A 23,395-nucleotide genomic window follows, 5' to 3' on the forward strand; every position below is an offset into this window, starting at 1 on the left:
TGCAAGAGGGTTACTCAATCTTTTCTCTTCTATTAATCAACCTGGTTCAAGGCTCCATCGAGAAAGAACCAGTAAGAAAACTCGACATCCTTGCCAACTACATCAAAATTTAAATACATTTTCACATAATGTTACAATTCAATTGAATTCTCTTCTAGGTCTTTCGCAAGAGATCTTTTCCAATATCTTCAATGCATCAAGGGAATTCATGGGAAAGACAAGAACTGACTCGGAGGTAAACAACATAATATGAAGAACAATTCAAGCATGCATTCCCATCTCGATTTTGCACAATAGGTTCAACATTGAACCAAACTAGGGGGGAGGTGGATTTTCTCAATAGGAGATGTCAATCACCATACCATAACATAGCCCTTTCGGGGCTAAAACTCAAGAATTTTCGTTCTTCTACAAATGCCCTTTTGAGGCCAATATAACAAGAGTTCTCATTCCTTCCCTTCTTCAAGAATTCAAATTTTCATACAAGGTATGTGATGACAAGTAAGGGCCCATACACCCTACCCTCTTTCCCTATTCTCACCATGAGAGGAGACTCTACACCATTGAGGTCCAACTAAGGCCCTTCCCCCATTCATGGCCACTTCTTCTCTATCCAAGGGTGAGTAATGCTAAAACAATCTCCATGAAATTCCCTCAAAATTTCAAAGCAAAGCATAAGAATGACATCCAAGAAAAAGTTAAGATCCCTCCCAAACAACCTCAACACACATACAAGCAATACAAAGAACAACACAATGCCTTATGCATGAATCAAAGCATGAACAATATTATGAACATGATCCAAGAGTGAAAAACTCTACTTTCACAAAAAGTTATAGTAAATTGACAAGTTGAGAAGAGCTTATCCTTCCTTTCCTTCCTTTCCTTCAATCTTTAGACTTCTTTTTAAAAACTAGAGATTGGGTAACAACCCCAAAAATTCTCCAAAATGCCTTTAAATATGATCCTAACTCAACTAGATTTTAGGTAACCCCAAGTTGGAGTTTGAGTCACCAACTCATGGAGGAGACAAATTAATTTTTGCAATTAACCAAAAGTAGGGTTTTTGAGTGACCTTAAAAGTCAACCAAAGAGGTCAAGGGGGTGGAAAGTACTCCCCACCCATACCCTTACCCCTAGGGTACTTAAATTTATTATTTTTAGGCCTTAAAGATTTAATAGAACCCAAACAAAAGCTAGGAGAATTTTAAGACTATATAACAACCTTCAAAGAAAGACAATGCAAGTTAGCACAAATAGCAAGGGGTACAGTTTCGTCTTTCCATTAGATTTTTCAGTTAAATATCTTGCACACTAATTGCACACATCAGTAGTTCAAGAAATCACATGCATATATGTAACTTACATATCAGAAAAATCATGTAAATTTAAAACATCCATCTTTCTAATAATCAATTGTTTATCTCATTCTACTCCTATTTTCGACCATTAAAATTGCATAATCAAGGTGTTAGTTCTGCATTCATTTACTTCATCATTATACATGTTCATAAAGCATTAAATAACTAAATCAAATATTTGAAAGTAAAGCATCACACATCGTAAAATTGCATAATAATGTTTAGTGCATCAAATAATATCCCGACATATCGAGTCTTGAGTATCAAAATAATAATGTATCCACTATGCTACGATGGGTCGGGGCGAGGCCTCATATCTGATAAATATATTTTTAGGACTTCATAATAGAACTTGTGTTATTATGTAAAATGATGCTACAATGATATAATATATTCAAGCTATGCACATATATAAGCATACCTATTGACTTATATTTAGGGTTTGAAGTTTGATTGGTAGTTCCATTACAGGAATTGGCAACGGGTCACATGTTATTTTTTCATCTGGAATGATCAGCGACCAGTTGTATTTAGATATTAAATGGTATAAGAAAATTATTGACTCCATCTTCGCAAAATCATATCCTGGACAAACACAAGGTCCTGCTCCAAATGATATAAAATTGTAGGGGGAAAGTTGGCTCTCAAAATGTGATGGATCGAACTTCTCTGGATTTGTGAAAACTTCTTCATTCCTATGTGTAGGACTAGTCACCCAATATAACTGTAAAGAAAATATAAAGTATAGGTTAGATTTAGATAAATTTTGTATTATAACACCATCTCAATTGATATGTGGATTAATCATACCTGCCATCCTTTTGGGATTGTATAGCCTCCATATTCCACATCTTTGATTGCTTTTCTAAATCCACCAAATACAGGCGGTGTCAAACGTAATGTTTCTTGTGCTACCCTCCACGAATACTTCATTTTTTGAATGTCTTCCCAACTAAGGGGATCATCAGTTTGTTTTCCTTGTAGAATTTCCTTGTGTTCTATCACATATAAAAGTGTATTAGATCAAATAACCTTTGAATTATAAAAACATCATATGTTACATTTGGACAACAATCATATGTATTAGAAAACAAAAACCTTATTGTGAAAATTATGTAGCTATGTCTTTATTATTTATTCAAGAAATGTACCATGACTATAAACATTTGTTGCTCAAAGGTTTGAAAGTAATAGACAGTGACTTAGCTATTTCCACAAATATTCCAAAAGATCAACATTGATATTTAAAAACTTCAATTATGTTTTCAAAGACAAGTCACTCATTTGCTATATTTTCTATGTGATTGATTTAAAATGATCATTTAGTTTTAAAATAAAATTCATAGATTTTATATTATTCGATTATATACTAATTTACTATGTATATTTATTTAATGATGTTTACTAATGACTTTGATGGAGATGTATTTTTTTACTTCAAGAATATTTACTTTCAATATTTTATTAGGAGTGCATATTACAATTTAAAAAATGAATGTAATTATAGACTTATTTCTTTTTAAAAAAATTAATTACTTTGAAAAATAAATATTTCAGAAAATAATATTAAAATTAGGTGGCATCAATTGACCTGGTTATTAGATTGAAAAAATTCTAAAACCTTGGATAGAAATAAAGGACTAATGAGTGAGTACGATGTATGCTATTGTAATTTGTTTAGAATAATTGGGAATTTTCGGGAAAATTTTAAAAATATGTTTTTGTTGATCAACGAAAGAGATATTGATAAGTAAGGGATGCTTTCCACAATAAGTCAAATTGTGATATTACTATCAAGATTTAATTGTGTAGTTTTTTAGTCAAACTCATTGACTCATGTTTCATGAGTAGTGATTCACTGAATCCATCTCTCATGAGAATAAATGGAACACTTAACACTAATTGGATATAGGTGATCCTCACAGAGGTGAAGCACTAGGACTTCTCAAAAGGTCACCCATCCCAGTACTACTCCATCTTGAGTGCACTTAACTACGAAGTTTCCTCCATGGTTAAACCCACTCTGCTTGCAACCCCATTTGCAAAACCTTCACCAAGTGTTGTGCCTTATGAACCATTCACTAGAAAGCCCCTTAAGCTCATCAATTGATAAGTAGGCGATATTTTCCAGAGCAAGTCAAGTTGTGATATTGCTATCAAGATTTATTGTCATGAGAGATGGATTCAATGAATCACTACTCATGAAACATGAGTCAATGAGCTTGACTAAAAAACTACACAATTAAATCCTGATAGCAATATCACAAATGAGATATTAGCTTAGCTTTTTAAAATGTTGTGTTTGTATTTAGAATACACATAATCCATCTTGGTATTAAATATTCAAAGATATAAATATGTACATAAAAAAAAGTCTATAGTGTGACATAGATTCAAAATCTTATATATATATATATCCCAATAATAATGTTTCTTGTTTTCCATATAATCAAAAGGAATTTTTTGGAAAGTTTTCTTTTAAAATAATCTATTTTCAAAAATGAAATTGAATTTATATATTTTCAAAAATATAATAATGATTATTTCTGTCTTGTTGGGAAAATGACAAGAGACATTGATTATATGCATAAATGTTGTCATTGATGACAATATGATGTTTAAACTCCAAGCTCACATGCGTAACCCACTAGGTGATCAAATTGTGAGTTAGATAGGTCAAGTATAGAGCAAAGAATAGTATTCTTCTAACACAAACAATGTTTGAATTTGCAAAGGTTACTAGATTAATATTTTTGGGTGCACATCTAGGGAAAGCGTGATTAAGGTGTATTCTTGCTAATTCCAAGGTTTCATTGTAAGATATATTGGCACATATAAGTTATAAACTTCCTAGTGACAATTTTCAAGGTTGACAATTAAAACGAGCTGACATGACAAATTTTTTAACGATGCAAGTTGGCAAAACATTTTTATGGTCAAATCTTATTCAAATAAGTTGAGCCGACATATTTAATGAAAAATTAATGATTATCTTTATTTATTTTTTTGGTGAAAGTGGAATATGCCACTAATATGTATTATTACTAATAATTGGTTCAAGAGATCTTGGAGGAAAGAACATTAACAATATTATCTTGAATTGATTAAGATTTCAATTTTTTCTTTGGTGGTTAAGGGAAACATGGTTTACATATTCGAAGAAAGTATAATGTTGACATCATAAGATTGAATTAGGGATTGTGGAAGTATAAGATTGATGGATTAGGTTTTTTTTGTTATTGGTCAACATATTATTAGAGACATTAAAGTGGTAATGTGCAAGTTTTGTGTAGCATTCGCAATAATGACCTACTCATTGATGAAGAACAAAGATAGAGGGAACTTAGTGAAACAAGGTATCAAATTTATGTTATGTGCTTAGATGCAATTGTAATCAGACATTGCTAAATGTTTCTTAGACTCTTCACTGTATATTGATCCTTGTAAGGGATGTAAGCCTTTCTATGCTGGGTCGTAGCCCATTTTGTATTGAGTAGTGAGCTCTAGGTGATGAGCCTAAATGCAAGTGCACTCCTAACTAATTGTAAAATGATATTTCTACAGAGTATTGGCATATGAGTCCCATCCACACCGTAGATTTTCCCCTAATAGGATTTTCATGATAAAAAAATCATGTGTTATGGTGCAATCTTATTTGCTTTATATTCATGCACTTACTTTTTAGCTTATGCATTAAGTAGTTTGTGAATTGAGTTAATAAAGTAAAATTTGAAAGAACACTAATTCACCTCGCCTTCTCACTATTCCCTCCTTCAACAATTGGTATCAAAGCTTGATCCCTTAGGGCCCGTTTGGTTGCTGGAATACAACCGGAATAGGAATAGAAAATTAGAATATGATTTGTATTCTTTGTTTGGTGCGTCGAACAGGAATAGGGAATAGGAATACGTATTCTCATTTTAGCCCCAAAATGAGCTTTTGTCCATTCCAAAAAATACTTGTAATTGGAATTGCTATTCTTGCATTCATTTTAACTTTCTCAAATTTGATTAAATTTTCAAATCCTCTTTGACCTGGGGTGAGCGCTGGAACTTTGTCTTCAATATTTTCAAATATTTCAACGATTTTTCAATGGTGCCGGTTGCATCTTCAAAAATATTTTCAAATGGCGCTGATTGCTAGTTAACCCTATTCCAATTTAAGCTTGCATAACCAAACAAGGGATAAACAAGATTGGATTGCATTTTTCCATTCCTATTCTTCATTCTCCATTCTCATTCAAATTTTCTATTCTAATTCTCAATTCCTACGCTTGCAACCAAACGGGCCCTTAGAGAAAGCCTAATATCTTATAGGTGATCTAGGAAGGGAAAACATATTCTAGGTTACATGAACAACTCATTGTTGCTTTGGAAGATCTTGATCAAACAAAAGTTGAAGATGATCAATTACATAAGGTGCTAAGATACGCTAAAATTTTCTTTAAGTCACTAAAATTTGAGTTGAAGAAAACTAAGATAAAGAGGAAGGAGCTATATGAACACATAAATTAACACGATAGTGAAAGCTCAAATGATTAATAATTGAGCCACGATTTGAAAGATAAGACTGAAGAATGTTAAAGACTTAAATAAGAGAATGCAATCTTAAAAAAAGAAATACAATCTATGTTAAAAAGGATGATTAAGAAAATTGAGGATAAGAAAAAGAATGATGAAGTTTTAAGTCAATCCCTAAAGGAGAGATCTATGTGGTGCAACAAACTTGTGGCGAATCTACAAGCAGCTAAGGACATAGAAGAAGAACTAAGTGAGGAACATGTAATTGCCAACGACTATAAGGAGAAATTCAAGGGGTAGAAGCAAGAAGTTGGGTCTTAAAACTGTGGAAGTTCGCAAATTGAGATCATACTCCTTTAGAAACGGGCAACTGTTTTTAAAAATGAGCACTTGTATTAGGTTCGATTGCCCAATGCAAATTTCAAAAAATGAGCACTCGTTTTTGTAAAAAATTAGGTGCATGTTTTTTATTTTCAAAAAAATATTTGGATTTTTTGAAAACGAGCACCCATTTAAAAAAATAAAAAATGGGCAACCGTTTAAAAAAAATCAAGTGATCGTATTTTATTTTTCAAAAACGGGTGCTTGCTTTCTTTTTTTTTTTTTTTTAAATGCATTTTTAAACACTGACTTCACCGGGCACCCATTTTTTGAATTTCAAATAAGAGCGTCTGTTTCTTACAACATGGGGTGGACCTTTTTTCTTTCGACTCATATTTTGGTTTAAGATAGGCTTGGTGAGACTAAGCCTATGGCTTGACCTCTTAAGATTTGGCTAAGGCATTCAACTAACAAACTTAGGCCTTGTCATAATTTTAAAGGGTCTTCCCAATCAATTTTTTTGACAAAACAAAAACCCATTAGAGTTTTCACTATCTTGATTTCATAATTGTAAATTTAGAGTGTTATGATTTTATTTACTATTTTTGCATTATTTTTTAATCAAAGGTGGTACCTAAACACAAAATAATGAGGTTCACTAAAACTTTATAAATTTTTATTTTTTATTTCTTAACTTAATTTCGATGTCCGTACATGAGAGATTTTAAAAATTAGCTTTATAGCAAATTAAAATTTAATAAAAATAAATTATTGAATAAAAAATGAAGGAAAAATATTTTCATCAATCTTTGGCGTGTTAGGTAAAACTTCCTTTAAAATGATCTACAAAAATTTATTTGCTTGTGTCAAATTATGGTGTTCGTACAAGAGTGTGGTATGGTCATGAAACATACATTTTGAAAAAGTGGTTTTTAAAGATCCATACAAAAAGCAAATTCTATCATATGGGTATACAAATAAATTAGATATTCAAAAATTAGATTCTAAGCACTACAATTTTTGTTACTGAAGTTTTTTAATATTAATCTCTAAATGCCTCAAATCTTGAGATCAATTAACAAGAAATTTAGATGAATAACAATTACAAGTTTCAACTTGGATTTGAAGGAGAGTTCAAAATCTACTCAAGATAAGCCTAAATCTGAGAAGAAGTATAACCAAAAGGACAGGGGAAAGAAGACATCAATAAGGAAACCTAATGCTCAAAGGACTAGAGACAAGTCTTGTACCTGCAATAAATTTGGACATAAAGAAATGCATTATAGGAATAGGGCAAATCATAATCAAGTATCCTTTTCTAGTCAATGTTTCAAGTGTCAAAATCATGGTCATAAGATAAATGCATGCAAAAGCAAATTGAATAATTATTTCACTAACCAAAGCAAGATTATATGCAACGCATGTAATGGTTTTGGTCATATTACAAGATTCTATCCCAAGAAGGAACATGATGGTCAATCAAGTGAAAAGGAACTTTGTTTTTAACAAATGCAAAAAATTTGGTCACTTATCTAGGTACTGCAAAAGTACAACAAAAGTGCAATCAACATGGATAGGAACAAGCCAAAAGGCAACAAAGGAGATGAAAATTTTGATGTTGAAGAAGTGTGTAACTAAATATATAAAAAAATGCATAAAGGATGCAATTGAATGATCTACATCTTGATATAAGGATGTTAATTCCACAAGGAAATAAATTTAGGCCTTTGGCCTTTGCATGAGTTTGTTGGGCACGGAGAAGTTGAATATGATCAAACAGAGAAATTTGGACTTGAATTAGAGATTCATGATTGATTTCTAAGAGACAAACAATGAAAGGGTTTGCGAAGGAATTATTACACAACACATTTATTACAATGACAAATTAGGTAAATATGCATACAAAAGAAGTTATGAATCTCATTTGCCACTTAATATTCAAGAAAACAAGATTGAGGAGCTTTTGAGATGATTTGAAGGAAGATATAAGCAAAAATAAAAGTGATCATATGTGTTGCAAGCAAGCCCTAGTTTGACAAAAGGTATTTTATCTACACAATTCTTTGTAAGTTTAAATCATAGAAAGGTGAAAACTTAAAAAATTATTGATATAAAGGTCAAAACTAGGAAATAATTCAAGACACTCATACAAAGTCATAGAGGTAGATCTGGATGGTGCATTTTCAAATGTTCCTGATGGGATCTTGCATTGTGAAGACACTAGGGCATGCATTCACTCTCCCATATATAACCTAGGAACAAATGGTGTTGAGGATTTATGCATTACAAAGATAAGTGATTATAATCATCAACACAAACTTGAGTTAAAAACCCTCATGGAGAAGAAATTGGACCAGTTTGTTAGATTTTTACTTCTAAGCAATGTTGAATGCATCAGATATGTGTTGAGAACAAAACATGGGGAGTTTATGTGGTTGACATACGTACATCCCATCAAGATAACAAAAGAGACTATTCAAGAAGTTACAAGGCACATGATGATAAATGCCTATGCTAAAGTCTATAAAGACATATATTGTTCATGGCACTACATGAGAAAAAGTTGATAAAAGAGGAATTACAATTAGTGATATCATTGGGGATGATGTCAAATGTTCTTCCATAGTAATAGGATATAAGGTATATTATTCCAGTAGGGTAAATTATGTATGTGTGATAGCCATATACACAACATATGAGATGTTGAAGGATGAAAAAGAGTATGATCTATATGAAACAATGAGAACACAATTATTGGATAATATAGACAAGATGGAGAAGGGTTAAAAAATGCCTTAAAAAATGGTACACTTATTTTTGGCATATTCTTCTACTTCATGAACCAAGTTCTAGGTAAAGGGCCAATTATTTGGGAACTCACATGCCAATTGCAAAAAAATTGAGACTATTTATCAATAAGATGAATGAAACAACAATAGTTGGAGTTATTTGGGATTACTTCAAGAGTTTCTAGAATATGATGCAATTTAGGGATAGGATCCCTAAGTCAGTGGTGGAAAAGTATGAAGACACCATATGCTTTATGGCAAACACTAACCAATGCTTGATGGAAGCAACAAAGCCCAAAACCTCATGGATTATATGTATGTGCTATGAGGTGGAAGGTATAAGAGCCTTGAACTGGGATGCTCCACCATTGTTTGATATAATTCTTAAAGTCTTGTTGTGAGAGACATATTATCTCATGTTTAAAATGTGTTGGTTATTAGATACATCTATAGTTTCGCAAGAAGAACATCAAGCTTTGATTAAAGACCATTCTTGGAAAGGCATCAAGAGTGGCATTGCAACCAATGCACCAAGATAAAAAATCTATCAAGTTTACTTGGATAAGATTATTACCTTGCCTATTATTTGACTAGTTAAATGTTTGGCCAACTAGTTTGATGTCAAAAACAATTGTATTGTTAATGAATTTTGAGAGAGAAGCCATATTATTAGAGTGATAAAAAAAACCTCCTAGTTTCTCTAAAGGGAAAAGAGATGGATTAAAATTGCTAGATTCCATCCATAAGGAGTCCTATTTGACCAAGATCATAATAGCTATCTCTCCCAAAACCACTTTTCTACCAAAATGAGTATTGGGGCCATAAGAATTTATCAAGTTCCAAACATAATCTCCTAAGGGTCACAACCAAGTAATTGGGTGTATATGATATCAAGCTTCCCTTAATTTTCTTAGGGTTCTATATTGTGACCATCTCTCTTGAGGATCCAATTGCTTCACTGATGACATAAGAGGGGCTATAGAACCAACAGTGTTGTCAACAATGTGCAAATTCATCTTCACATCTTGTAATAAGAGAATATCAAATGATTTTCCTGCATAAAACTTCTCAAAGCATAAATTTTTCCACGAGTTGTTCAAACCCCTCATATTTATCTCTTTTGGAGTTTGCATCAAGGTACCTATACCTACCACTAGCAAGTTCCCTTGCAACTTATTTAAGCTTTAAAATATTGTCAGAAGGGCGACTAGTCCCATTTGCAATAACCTCTTTAGTCTTCATACTACTTGTTTTCCTTTTTTGATTTATCCTTTCTGCTCCCACTACATGTATCAAATTAACATTTGTAGATGAGAGATGCCTCAGTGATTCTAAGATTTTTTTGTTCTTCATTAGAAGGTGTTATATTCAACACCAGTATGTTGTTAAACAATATTGGAGACTCGTCTTGCAACTTCAATCGCCATAGGAGGAGGTAGTGTCTTCTTCTTGACCGCCAATCCCATTTTTCATTTTGAAGTTAACAATCTTTAAAGGAATGACTCTAACCTCCTTTGAGAAATGATGCATAAGCATCGAGCTTGGATTTTTGTGGACCTTATGGTTTGTGTGATTGGGGATTTGTTTGAGGCATATTGGGGAACCTTGTCCTAAGTGTGCATAGAGTTTGGAGTTAGAGCCATTTTGGTGACGATTGGTCACATATTCCTTATGTATTGGCATAGCTTTGGAGATTGTATTTGCGAGCTTCAATACAAGGGTGTTAGTGTGCGTGCTCTTGGATTTGGATAGCTGGTTGGCACGTAGACTTATATCTAAGTGTGTGTATTCTTATGTGGTCTTATGAGTTAGTTATGCATTGTAAACTTGGGGCTTGTCCTAAGTATTTTTCAAGTTATGTATTTAATGTCTATTGCAAGCTAACTTGTGGCTTGATGGGTATATTTAATGTGGGTGTATTTAATTAATGCAATTGGCTAGGCCGACTTGTGGCTTGGCTTAGTATAAGTAGAGGGTCTTGTGGAGTCTAGAGTCATTATCATTGTCATCCATCATAGAGAAGAGGAGTAGCTAAGAGAGCAAAGTTTGTTAGTAGAGCTAGTAGTTGTGGCTTGGGAAACAAGAAGGCTGCTTGGTGGCTTGCAAGCACGAGTTAAGATTCTTCTTGGAGTTCTCTACCAAGTTGTGGATCTTGGCTAGCTAGTGGTTTGAATCTTGTGAGATCTTGCTAAACTTTTATTGTAATTGTTGATGCATTTGGCCATAGCTCGGAAGGCCTTAACGCCAAACATGTTGGATGAAAATCTTATTATGAGAATCGACATCATGTAGATCTAAATCTCTGTGGTTTTGTTTATATTTCGTTGTGTGGTTGTTTGGTGGGGGCTAGGACATCTCCTTTGGAGATTCTCCTACCTTGCACTGCACCAAGAGGGTAGTCTTCAAAGGTACCTCCCCCAAGGCTTTGTAAGTCTTTTCTCCCATTGCTAACTTCCTTTTTGTTGGATATGGATTGACAGACATCAACAAGAGTACTTTCTCCTCCGTCGAGGGAGGATCCATCATTATTACCTCCCCTAAGGCTTTATCAACTTTTTCTCTCAATGACTTGTCCAAGGTGTGAGATCTAGAACCAATAGAAGGTGTTTATCCAAAAGGATCTTGTACTAAAAAATTGCATGTCTCAATTTGGCATAATTTTTATAGAAGATAGAAGCACATTCATGGACCAATGCCTGAGTTTTATTTCTCATTTTCAACTATAAAATAATAAATTTAAGAAGCATCTTGTGAATAGTCTTGTTAATACGGTCAAGAAAAAACTAACTTGGATTTAGTCTTTGTCACTTCGTCTGTAACCACATATTGTCCAATAGTGTCCCCCACCCACTTGAAGATTTGTTCATCTCATAACTCCAATGGTAATCTTAACATTTTAAGCCACATAGGAGTCATCCTATTCAAATTTTCTTGAGGGTCAAACCCTAGTTTCCATTTGCAAAGGGAAAGGTAATGCTTCATGAAATCCCAAGAACCCACAAGAATCTCTCACATCTTGAATAGGAAGAAGCACCCAACATAGCCCTGGGTGACACACTACCCCTAAGTCTCCATTTTGTATCCATCCATTTCTAAATCATGTCAATTAAAGACCTAGACGAGAAAAACTTCCCAGAAGAGAAACATTCCATAATGCCACAACGTGGTTGACCATTGCATCTAGGAGTGAGAGCCTGAAAACCATCTTCCTTTTGCGGGTATTCTAGGATGGACTCCTATTCCACTGATTTAAAGTCTTTTCCGACCAATACCTTCTTTAATTTAATAATTTCCTTCAAATTGGTTCTATTTATTTCAATCTCAAGGCCAAAAGGTGCATCCTTCATGCCTTGATTTGCAATCCTCAATTGTGAGCTAATCACCTTCACAATATAAGAACCCTTGCCCCCTGAAGGGTTTAAGACGGGCATCACTAGATTAAGTGGTTCCCCTGGCTGGGGGTCATAACCCCTACCATTTGAAATCACCACGAATCACAACTATTCAAAATTCAAACCTTAATTGTACAATAGAAGAATTGTGAACTAGGTTAAATGTCAACTCTATTGAATCCTTTCCATTTGGAAAATTTGGTAGAATGTGTGGATCTCATTGTAAAACATTTCTCATGAGAGATTAAAGATAAGTCTTATTTTGAAAGGACTCTTGGTGTGGGACCCCAAGGTTAGTTGATTTCCTAGATCTTTATATTTCTTGAGACTTGATTTGTTGTCTAAAGTATTGAGTAGGATTGTTTACAACTTTGAAGATTCGAGTTAGATCAAATGATGTGCTTCAAAAAGGATTTTGTAATTTGAAAATAGGTTTTGTTGTTAAGGGTAGAGTACTAAAGATTATTGGCTTTCGTATCTTTATTTGCATAAAAATTGTTGATGTTTAACATTGTTCTTTTTAGGGTGCTCTTTCTCCAAAAAATGATTAAAACACATGTCACCGAAATTAAATTGGTCAAGCCTCCTTCCTAACAATATTTTATAATTTTTGTTAACCCTTGGCCAATTTTCAATAAGAGGGTGGTTTTTGCAAGTTTAAGGGTAACTACTCTTTCTATAAATATTTTGAAGCTTTGGAAAGAAGTAAATAAATGAACATTTCAAGATAAGGCCTTGAACATGAAAACGTTCCTAGGGAAAGTGGAAGAGGCACTTGTAGAGACCATGAACAAATGCAACAAAAAATTGATCCTTAAAATATAAGTCACTTTTCTCTTAGAATGGGGAAATGAGGAAAACCTATAATGTCCTCACCACCTTCATGTCATGCTTAGGGTTAACCCTAGTTCCATGATAAGATTAAGTGTTGTTTGGACACCTTGGAAAGAGGGTTAGACAAAGATGAATTTATTAGGCATCCAATGGGAAATTAAGGTCTTCTAGAGTGGTCATATGTTCAAATGTCATGAAGGTGAAGACATAGGAAATTTACGTATCTCCCTCTTGATTGAAACAAACAAAAAAACCAGAATTAAAATTGTTCTCTATTGTTGTCAAGATTTAATATTGGGGGTAAGAAATTGATGGCTAAGAGGGAATTCCCTGTAACTATAAATGTAATGTCGACAATTTAAAAAAATAAAATAAAAAAATAATAGTGCTTTTTGAGGTTGGTTGGACTTGTTAAGGAATTTTTCTAATTGCAAAGCGAGTCATATCTATTAGGAGGATAATATGATGCTAATACATTGATGGACTTGGCAATCGATGAGGGGGCATTACAAAATGTCATGCAATTGATGTGTTGGCTATTGTTTGTGTCATCATGTAATAGATGTCTTGCTCATAATTATTTTATCCCCTAATTATTACAATAACTATTCATGCATGTAATTTGGCCTCTAGAAGGGATGTTTAGTTTATGAGAGTTAGTAAGGATGTTGGTAAGTAGTTATGATTTTGTATGCCCACAATACATTTCATGTTGTTCCAAAGGAAAAAAGAAAAATATTCTCACCATTTGCATAAAGTTGACATTGTGATCATAGACAAATGAGTGCCAAAAAGCTTTCAATGGGGTCATATAAGAACTAAATATGGAGAATATTTTCAAGACCAGATCTTTGATGGTTAGATTTGTCCTCTACAATTTAGTCAAATTTCAAGATGGTGTTAATGAGTAGTAAGTAGACTAGTGATGACCTCAATGAGTTGTAGCACACAAGTACCTCTAAAATAATTTCTTATTAAGAAAAGGAATTGTTATCACATTCATCACTTTGAGGTTTTTACTCTCTAATTTATATTCTCACAAATAAAACTTTCAAAACACATTATGCCATGTAAGCCAACTATCTCCTAATTATTTATAACATAAGACTGGCTCAATTGCAACCCACTTATATTTAATATTTAATGTAAGTAAAAACTTTAGTAAATGTTTTTAATTTAAAAATAATAATCTCCAAACTTAAAAAATATGAATCCTATTATTGTTAAAATACAAAAATAAAAAATAGAAGAATATTCAATCAACACAAATAGAATGAAGTAGCTGGAAAATTTTGAAGGTTTAATAGTATGTAGAGATATATAGGCAAGAGCCTACAACACAACAATGAATTGGGATTCTCAATTGAGGGTCTTGGGTTTGAGTTTACACAAGTTTAACATATAATAATGATAATTAATTTCAACATTAAATAATAATAAAAAACCTAGGCTTCAGCCCATTACCTATCAAGAAAAAAAAATAAAAATAAAAATGTAGAGAGACATAAAATGTGAAAACAAGTGAATCAAACAAACAAACTAAAGAGAGCTTAAACAACTAACACATTATAGTCAATAAATTGGTACTGGTTGTTTACATGAGATCAAATTTCTCATATAAACAAGTATGGTGGCTCGATTGATTATTTTAGAGCCTTTTTATAGCCTAATATGTGTAGAGAAATCTAAACTGTGAAGGCAAGTGAATCGAACAATCAAACTAGAGAGGACTTAGAAAAATCAATACATTGTACTCAATAGATTGATACCTCTTGTTTATTTGGGATCAAATTTCTCATATAAACAACAAATATGTTGACTCCTCCAATTATTTTAGAGCCCAATTTATATTCTAATATACATAGACAAATCTAAAATGTGAAGGAAAGTGAATCAAATAAGCAAATTAGGGAAGGCTCCAACTAATATAGTGTAGTTAATAGATAGGTACCAGTTGTTTATTTGGGATCAATTTTTTCATAAAAATGAAACGACTTTGACCCTAATTTATACTCTAATATATGTAGACAAATCTAAAATGTAAAGGAAAGAGAATCAAACAAGTTATAGAGGGCTTAAATACTCAATGTTAATAGATTGATATTGGTCAAAAAAGCTATAGATTGATATTGGTCAAAAAAGCAAATTAGCGACGACTAAAACAATCAAAACATTTTAGTTAATAGATTGATATTAGTTATTTATTCAAGATCAAACCACTCACATAAACCAAAAAAAAATTTCAAATTTCTCACATAAACAACAGACTCATGTACACCATTCAAATAAAAAGGGTATGGGAACCACATACCTTTAAGAATGGCCTGGTGGACATGGGGGTTGAGTGCCAAGGTTCTAACTAGGTGTGTCAAAAGGATGGCAGTGGTATCATGGCCAGCAATCATAAGCACAATCATGTTATCTATGATCTCCTCCTCAGTCAGGGTCTTCCCCTCCTCATCTTGCATAGTCAGCAGCCACGTCATCAGATCCTGCCGCGGTGAGGCGCCACGTTGCACCACATCCCTTCTCTTTTCTTCCAGCAAGGATTTCAACGTGGCACAGATATTAGCCCGGGCTTTCAAGCACCTCCGAAAGCTCGTCCCGGGCAGATCAACGGGCAGGGCCCAAAGTCCTTTCACTGCCCTCGCAAATTCCTGCCCCAGAGTCTCCGTCTCTTGACGGTCCGTCAGACCGAAGAGCAGATCAGCGGCCACCTGAAAAGTCAGGCTCTTCATCAAAGGCCACACGTTCACGCTCTCCTTTCCGTCCCAGCACTCTGCAAAATGCCGTCTAATGACAGAATCCATTTTTGCAGAGAATTTCTGCAGGGCTTCGGGCTTGAGGAAGGACATAATGGCGGATCTCATACGCTTGTGATCTGTCACCGGGAGTTCCAGTAGACTTGTGCGGCCGAAGATCTTTGTGACAGATCGAGTGGATTGCTTTGTGAAGATGTTGCTGTAGTCGTTCATGAAGAGGAAGCGATTACTGGCTTGGCCAGTGAGGACGACCGTAGGGCACCCCATTAATGAGGTTTTGAACACAGGGCCGTATTTTTGAATCTTTTCCTCGATCCATTCTTTTCCTTTGTTTGCTTTGCGAGCTCTCAGGTATCCGACCGTTTCGCCGATGATAGGAAACCCTAGCTTTCCAGGAGGAATATTTTTCCCTTCCCGAGGTTTAATTGATTTGGCTATGATGATGAGGCAGGACAAGATGATGATATACAGAGTGGAATATAAGAGCTCAGGGGTTAGCAGAGCCCTAAAATCCGCCATAATAGTGAGCCTAAGAATTCAAGGGTTTAAAAATTGAGAATAGTACCGATTTGCTTGTAATTGTAGATCTGGAGACCTTATAAACCCTAGCTGGCTAAAGAAAGTATCGATTTTCTTGTGATCTATATCGATTTTCTTGTAACCGTAAATTTACCCTGAGACAACGATTGACATTGTGACTCTCGCGAGAATAAGTTCCTTCCGGCCGGCGTGAGAAAGCAAAATAAGAAGTCCAATTTGCGATCTTTGGAATTACATGAAAAATAAGAGAGGAATTGTTTGTAACGTTTGGAATTACAAGCAAAAACTCTACATTGTACAGACAGCTGATAGAGTTTTGAAGTTTCGAAAATCATCGTGACGATCGTGAGAGAGACAAAATTTGAATTTTTAACTAGAAATGCGCCAAGCGACCTGCGCAGAAGAAGAGGATGTTTAGTTCATTGTTCGATAGGGTTTAGAAATTTTGTCAATGACATTGTGACGATCGTGAGACAAATTTCAAAAAAAAATCAAATATGCGCCACGAGATCCATGCAGGAGAGGATGAAAGTGAGAAACGAGGTTTTTTAACTCATTTCTTGATTCAATCGATATCGACTCTACTTCTCCGATTGCCTGGTTCGAAATATCCGAAACGGCATTGGGAGTTCTCTTCTCTCGTCGAGGCAAAATGATATTAATTTTTAAAAATAAGATATTTTAAAATGGTAATTCATATATATAATATTACATTTCAAAAATTATACAAAATCAATAATAGATGTTTCAAATTGACATCTTGTCATAAGATCATTATTGATGAAATTTATCTTAATTATTCTATTTATTATTTATTTTTATCCTTTTAATGTTTCAACATATAACCCTAATTATTCTAGTAATTATCCATTCTTGCCTCCTTATTAATTAAATTATTAAAATAAACATATGCACTTGGCATCTTTGTCATTAGTTAACTATTTGTTCTATAATTGATTAAATAGAATAGTAATTATTCAATCAATAAAATCACTATGTATCACTATTTGCATGCACCTATTTCTAGATTAAACTATTTAATTATTTCTCTATGATAGTCCACTTTACACAAATAGATTCAATTATGTTTTTACCTAAGTCTCCTTTCCTCGCCTTATTGATTAATTATTAATTATTTAGTTTTTACATTTTTCATTAAGTGGGTTAAAATGTATTAATCCCTTAATCCACCATTTGAACAACCAAATCTCTTCAAATCTCTTAGCATAGGCTTTTGTACACATGACATGTTTACAATCATGAGAGAGAATCATCATCATCATCATCATCATTCACCAAGAGACCTGCACAAAAGAGGATACAAGTGACAACCAAAGTGTTTAACTCATTATTTGATTCCTTTAGTGTCCACTCTAGGAATAGTCTTTGTCAGTTTCCTAGTTGGAATGATCATAAATAACATTGTGTATTATATTCTCTTGTTGAGGCAAAATGGTTGATTGTTTAGACATCTATTTTTTAAAGAAAATTAATAATATAAAACAATAAGTATTTTAAATCAAAATATTAACTTTCAAAAATTACACAATATCTAAATGAAACACTTCAAATTGACATCTTGACATTAGTCAATAATTTCTTCTATAATTAGTTGAATATAACCTTAATTTTTTTTGACTATATAAATTTTATCCAATTACTAATAAATAATTAGAGTGGACACTTGTACTTGACACCATATCATTAACTAAATATATTTTCTATAATTGATTAAATATAACCCTAAATATTAAATTAATAAAATCACTATGCATCACTATTCATTTGCACCTATTCTTGGCCTAAACTATTTAACTATTTATCTGTTATAGTCTACTTTAGGTAAATAAATTAAATTATATATTTACTAGCTAGTCTCTCATCCTCACCTCGAAAATTAGATAAATATTTCATTTATCAATTATTTATTTTCTATATTTTTATTAAGTAGATTAAAAACCATTAAATCCTTAATCCACCTCTTGAACAATCAAATCCCTTCAAATCTTCCAAATCCTCCAAGATGTAGCAAAAATTAAGGAGATTTTGTTGTACATGAGTCTGTATCCTCTTAAAATGGAAGCACTTCCATGTTAAGAGTGTTTAGCCCTTTGAGTAAGTGGTTTGAGGTCATGTTAAGTGCCTTGAATGGGTCTTTGCATGGATCTGATAGTTTTCCCCCTATTCCGCTTTTCTCTCTCTCTATTCCCAACCTATTTCTAACAAACTGCTTTGTGAAACTGAGGACTTTGGCCTCTAGGCCAAGGACGACTTTTTGGGTCAAGGTCGACCTCGACCCTGACCTAGGTCAAGGACAACCTTGACCCTGACTTTAGGTCCCATTTTAAATTTCTGTGAGTTTCAGGATCTCAGGCTTTTGAAAGTTTCTTTTCTTGCTTCTAGGTCTGTTGTTTTGGGTTTTGGAATGGTAGACTCTTAAATTACATTTAATCTAGGTCTATTACTAGGCGTTAAGGTTAAATGACATTTAATGCTCCTATGTCGGCCTTCTCTGGGAGTTAGTTCCCTAGATCACTATATAAGGAAGCCTTCTTCCCTCATTTTGACATCTACAATCTATGCATGATCGATATACCTTTCTACCCACACATATCTACAAGCTATCTAATTTTCTATGAGCTAGGAGCTACCCTTTATGAAGTGCATCCACCTACATGGAAGTGAAGTTCTATCAAGCATTCAAGTGTTCAACCATCCAATTCATCAAGGAGATCCATTATTAGCCATTAAAGGATTCAATCTCTATGGAGCACTCTTGTTGAATATTTCTCTATCCACATTCATCCAAGCCTTCTTCTATGTGAAGATACATTCAAGATTGGTGTTGAAGATCTAATGATATTGATTTGAGACATCCTACATACATTTCAACATTCATTTGGAGCATCCGTACTTGTGGATTCAAGGATTCAAATCCTCTGCAAGGATTTCCACATAAGCAAGGTGAATAGTTCCATTTACTTTGTCTATGCATATTATAATTTCAATTATATTTCAAGGTTAATTCCAAATTGGGGTTTGACTGAGGCAAACCTCCTATCCAACAAACAAACCATTTTTCTTGCATGTATAGTTGTGGAACAACGAATTGGAGAGTAGATTCATATACCCTTTTTGTCGAACTTGCGAGAGCCATGAGCATAAATTTCGTCAGAGCAATGCAGGTCAAGGTTGACTTTTCAGGTACAATTGTGCCTTAGGATAAGATTGTGCCCCATCAACAGGGTCAATGTCAACCTCTCTTCAAATTAACAAAAGATTTCTGGGTTTTCTCCGTCTCGACATTTTTAATTCGAAACAGAATGTAGATTTTCTAAAAACTACATATAGACATCAGAAAACAACATTTTCTAGATTCAAGGTTAGTATTTCTCTTTTATCTATTTCAAGATTTAGGCACATACTCTCCCACAATATAAATATCATATAACCTCCTTTCTCCCTATTTTCCATCACTTGATCCATTTCTGCATTGAACACTCTCTTGTGTTTAATCAATTTGGATCATTCCTTTTGGAAATTAGGGTTGAGAATAGGTTTCCATTTTCTTTCCATTCAAAGTCAAAGGATTTTCCCATTCATAAATGATGCTTAAAGTAGCTCTTCATCATGTTCATCCATTCTTCCTAAGAAGGATATTTTCCCTTTATTTTCTTATCAATCCCTCTCCCTCCATTTCCTCCACTAAATAATAACACTTTTCCTCCTCTCATTTTTTCCATGTCTCTTAACCATCATGAGTCATTAACTTCTCTTTTTTAATCCATCCATTTTCCCTTCTAAACATCTATACCATAGAGATCACATCTAGATATTTCCAACTCCATGAAATGTTATTTTCTCTTGTAGGTAAGAGTACTCAAATCCAACTATCCATGAGAAAAAACACTATATTATGGTGTAACAAGGGTTGGGTTCGTAAGGAATTTGCTTTATTTGTTAATAATTTATCAACTATCAAGAATTCATTTTGGATAGAATAGATTAATACCATTTTAGCTTGTTACTGTATATTCATAATTGCATGTACAAATTTACCGACCTCCCTTTCACTAAACTCTTGTTGAAGAATTTCATTGTTTTGTCTTTACTGGTTACAATATGATGTTTGCATCCTAGGTTTTGGCATATGTGTCACCTATCATGGTGGTACCATCTTAGGACATTCTTAATATATTGTATAAATGTTTTCTTGTTGTTAGTTCTTGCCTATGGTATTGCATCGATTTAGTGCATAACTGCAATTAATTTAGCCAATAGCGAGTATGTTTCAAGCATTTAGATTTGTCTATAGTTCATATATATATATATATATATATATATATATATATATATATATATATATATATATATATATATATATATATATATATATATATATATATATATATATATATGCAATTATTTTTTAAAATCGAAAAAAATTTGCTTACAAGAAAAAATGCAAGGAAAAAACAAGATTTATTTGGAAATATTAGTAAACATTAATTGTGTCCTAGGTTATGTTAAATTTATTTAACTATAAGGTTTTGCGGCCGATAAGAATGTACCAGAAAAATCTAGGAAAGTCTTTGTATGAGCCACATGAGCTATATTAAGTATTGTTTTCTAGCTGGAGTATTTCAAAAGAAAACTTTTCAAAAATTTCATATTGCTTCTAATTTATTAAGTCTAAATTGTTGCCCGTCTTTTTTATTAGATGAAGCTTTTTCAAACATTTCATACTGGTTATGATTTATTATTTTTGATTTTTTTTTGTCATTTTTATGTTTTTGGTATTTCAATTTAGTTTGATACTATTTTCAACTTGATGTTTTTATGGGAGTAAAGATTTCATACCAAAATTTGGAATACATATATTTTAACAAAAAAAATCATCTGTTAATAATTATTTTGGGCACATGTAAGTGCATACACTTGCTCTAGTTGTACACATTCAAATAAATTGTTAGAGTAATTAGATATTTCCAATTAACTCTATTTCACTTAACCTACACTTTAGGCATATAATAATTAATTCTTTTTCTCATCGAGAATGTCTCATATGAGGATCTGGGAATTTCAACCTCCATAGCTTTTGCTTCTCTCTTTTTGTGATAAGTGTTTGCATGTAGGAATTTTTGGGAGCTGTGGGGTTGATCTTTCATCAACTTCAACATGATATTAGAGCACTAGATCTTCATGCCCCTATTCTATTTGTAAGAGGTTTGGCTTGGTTTTTAGATTTTTGATTTCGGTATGTCCATGCTAAAAGTGATATTTTCTTGGTGCACCTTGGTATTTGAAAACTACAAGATCTTTTTTCCATTGAAGATGATCAAGACACCATTTTATCTACACAAAAAAGAAAACATTAGTCTAGAAAGCTAAAAATCTAACACAAAATAAACCCTAATATACCAAAATCTAGCAAAAATTGATCAACAATAGTAAAAAACTAGTCTAGGTCTCCCCTATCAGCCTTGATATGAAAATTAGTGCAACTAGTGCACCCTTACAAGTCCACTAGGTGTGCTAAGTGGTCTCCAAATGACCAATTTAGCATGGTTGCACACCTAGGTGAGGTGTGCACATGCGCATGTGTACAACTGTGTATGCAAAAGGCAAGTTCTCTAAGCGGGGTAACATTTAGTTTTTGTCTATGTTTGTGCACAAAGGGTGCACACATGCACACTTTGATGGGGTGCACATGTGCACACCCTATGATACATTGTCTCTGAAAACACACAAAAAAAGGTGGGTAGGTGCGCACCTATTGCCTTTGGTATTTTCAATTAGCTTTTGGTTAAAAGGTACACATGTGTGCACCTCGAAGAGGTGTGTACGTGCGCACCTTGGATAGGTGCACACCTACGCACCTTTTGCCTTATATATTTTCAATTAGCTTTAGGTTAAAATGTGCACACATTTTAATGACTTAGGTGTTCTTTTAGGGTTTTCTTTGCTTTACTAGGTGAATAAAGGTGTGTACATGTGCACCTTGGGGAGGTGCGCATGTGTGCACCTTCACATATCTTACATTGTTTGAGTGTGCAGGTTGCTAGCAGAGCACAATTGATGAGTTGTGAAGGTGCAGTTATTAGGAGCATAAGGAGACAAGTAAATGGAGGAGGGGAGTCTCAGGTTTATATAAACTCAGGGCAACTAGGTGACCACCTCTACAGGTGTGCACCCTTCAGAGGTGCACACATGCACGCATGTGCGCATCTTCAAAGGGAGATAAGTGCGCACTTGAGTACTGAGTGCACTTGCACACCTAGACGAGGTGTGCATGTGTGCTAGTGTGCATTTATGCACTAATTCACTTGAAAATCTCTAATTTTCTCCCTAGTTTGACACCCCAAACTTCCTTAGTCAGATATTGAGGTTTGACCCAAACTCCTGGGGGAGTCCATAAGTAACCTAGGCCCTAGACTAGGGGTCTAGGAGACAAAAAATTTACTATTCATTGTGAAACCACAATAGGTATATTGGATGATTTTTCATTTAATGTTTGTAGGAATTGTACAGAAGTTTATTAGGTCTTTTTGTGGTGAATGTCGATTTTCTAGCAATTATTTTGGCCATTGGTTTTTCTAGCACCTATCCCTTGTTTTTTGACGATTGTATTATTTTCTAGCAACTGAATTTTTTTTCTTGTAGGGGTCATTTTTATGGCATTTTTTTCCACGATGGTCATTTGACCATCAAATTTGAGCTTGTTACTTTCTAACGTCAATGTTATGTTAGCACTGCATTATCATCCCGTTTGCCCTTTTGGCTTTGTTTGGAACTACCTTCAATTTTTTGCTCATATCCCAGGCATATAAACTCCATTTTTCACAAACAAGATATTGTTGGAAAGGTAGTTTCGAG

General features: G+C 33.5%; 1 protein-coding gene across 1 annotated transcript; it reads right to left on the bottom strand.

Moving 5' to 3' along the window:
* Positions 1 to 1,538: 1,538 nt before the first annotated feature.
* Positions 1,539 to 17,185, bottom strand: LOC149550408 (cytochrome P450 716B1-like). Its single transcript, XM_089793425.1, has 3 exons — positions 15,529 to 17,185; positions 2,172 to 2,359; positions 1,539 to 2,085 (listed from the first exon to the last, which is right to left on the bottom strand). Exons 1-3 carry the CDS (start codon positions 16,496 to 16,498, stop codon positions 1,783 to 1,785), a joined length of 1,461 nt encoding a protein of 486 aa, XP_089649551.1. The 5' UTR covers positions 16,499 to 17,185; the 3' UTR covers positions 1,539 to 1,782.
* Between the last annotated feature and the right edge of the window lie 6,210 nt (positions 17,186 to 23,395).

Source organism: Cupressus sempervirens, chromosome 7, assembly GCF_028749045.1.
Source record: "Cupressus sempervirens isolate cs-2001-9-10 chromosome 7, ASM2874904v1, whole genome shotgun sequence".
Lineage (NCBI taxonomy): Eukaryota > Viridiplantae > Streptophyta > Pinopsida > Cupressales > Cupressaceae > Cupressus > Cupressus sempervirens.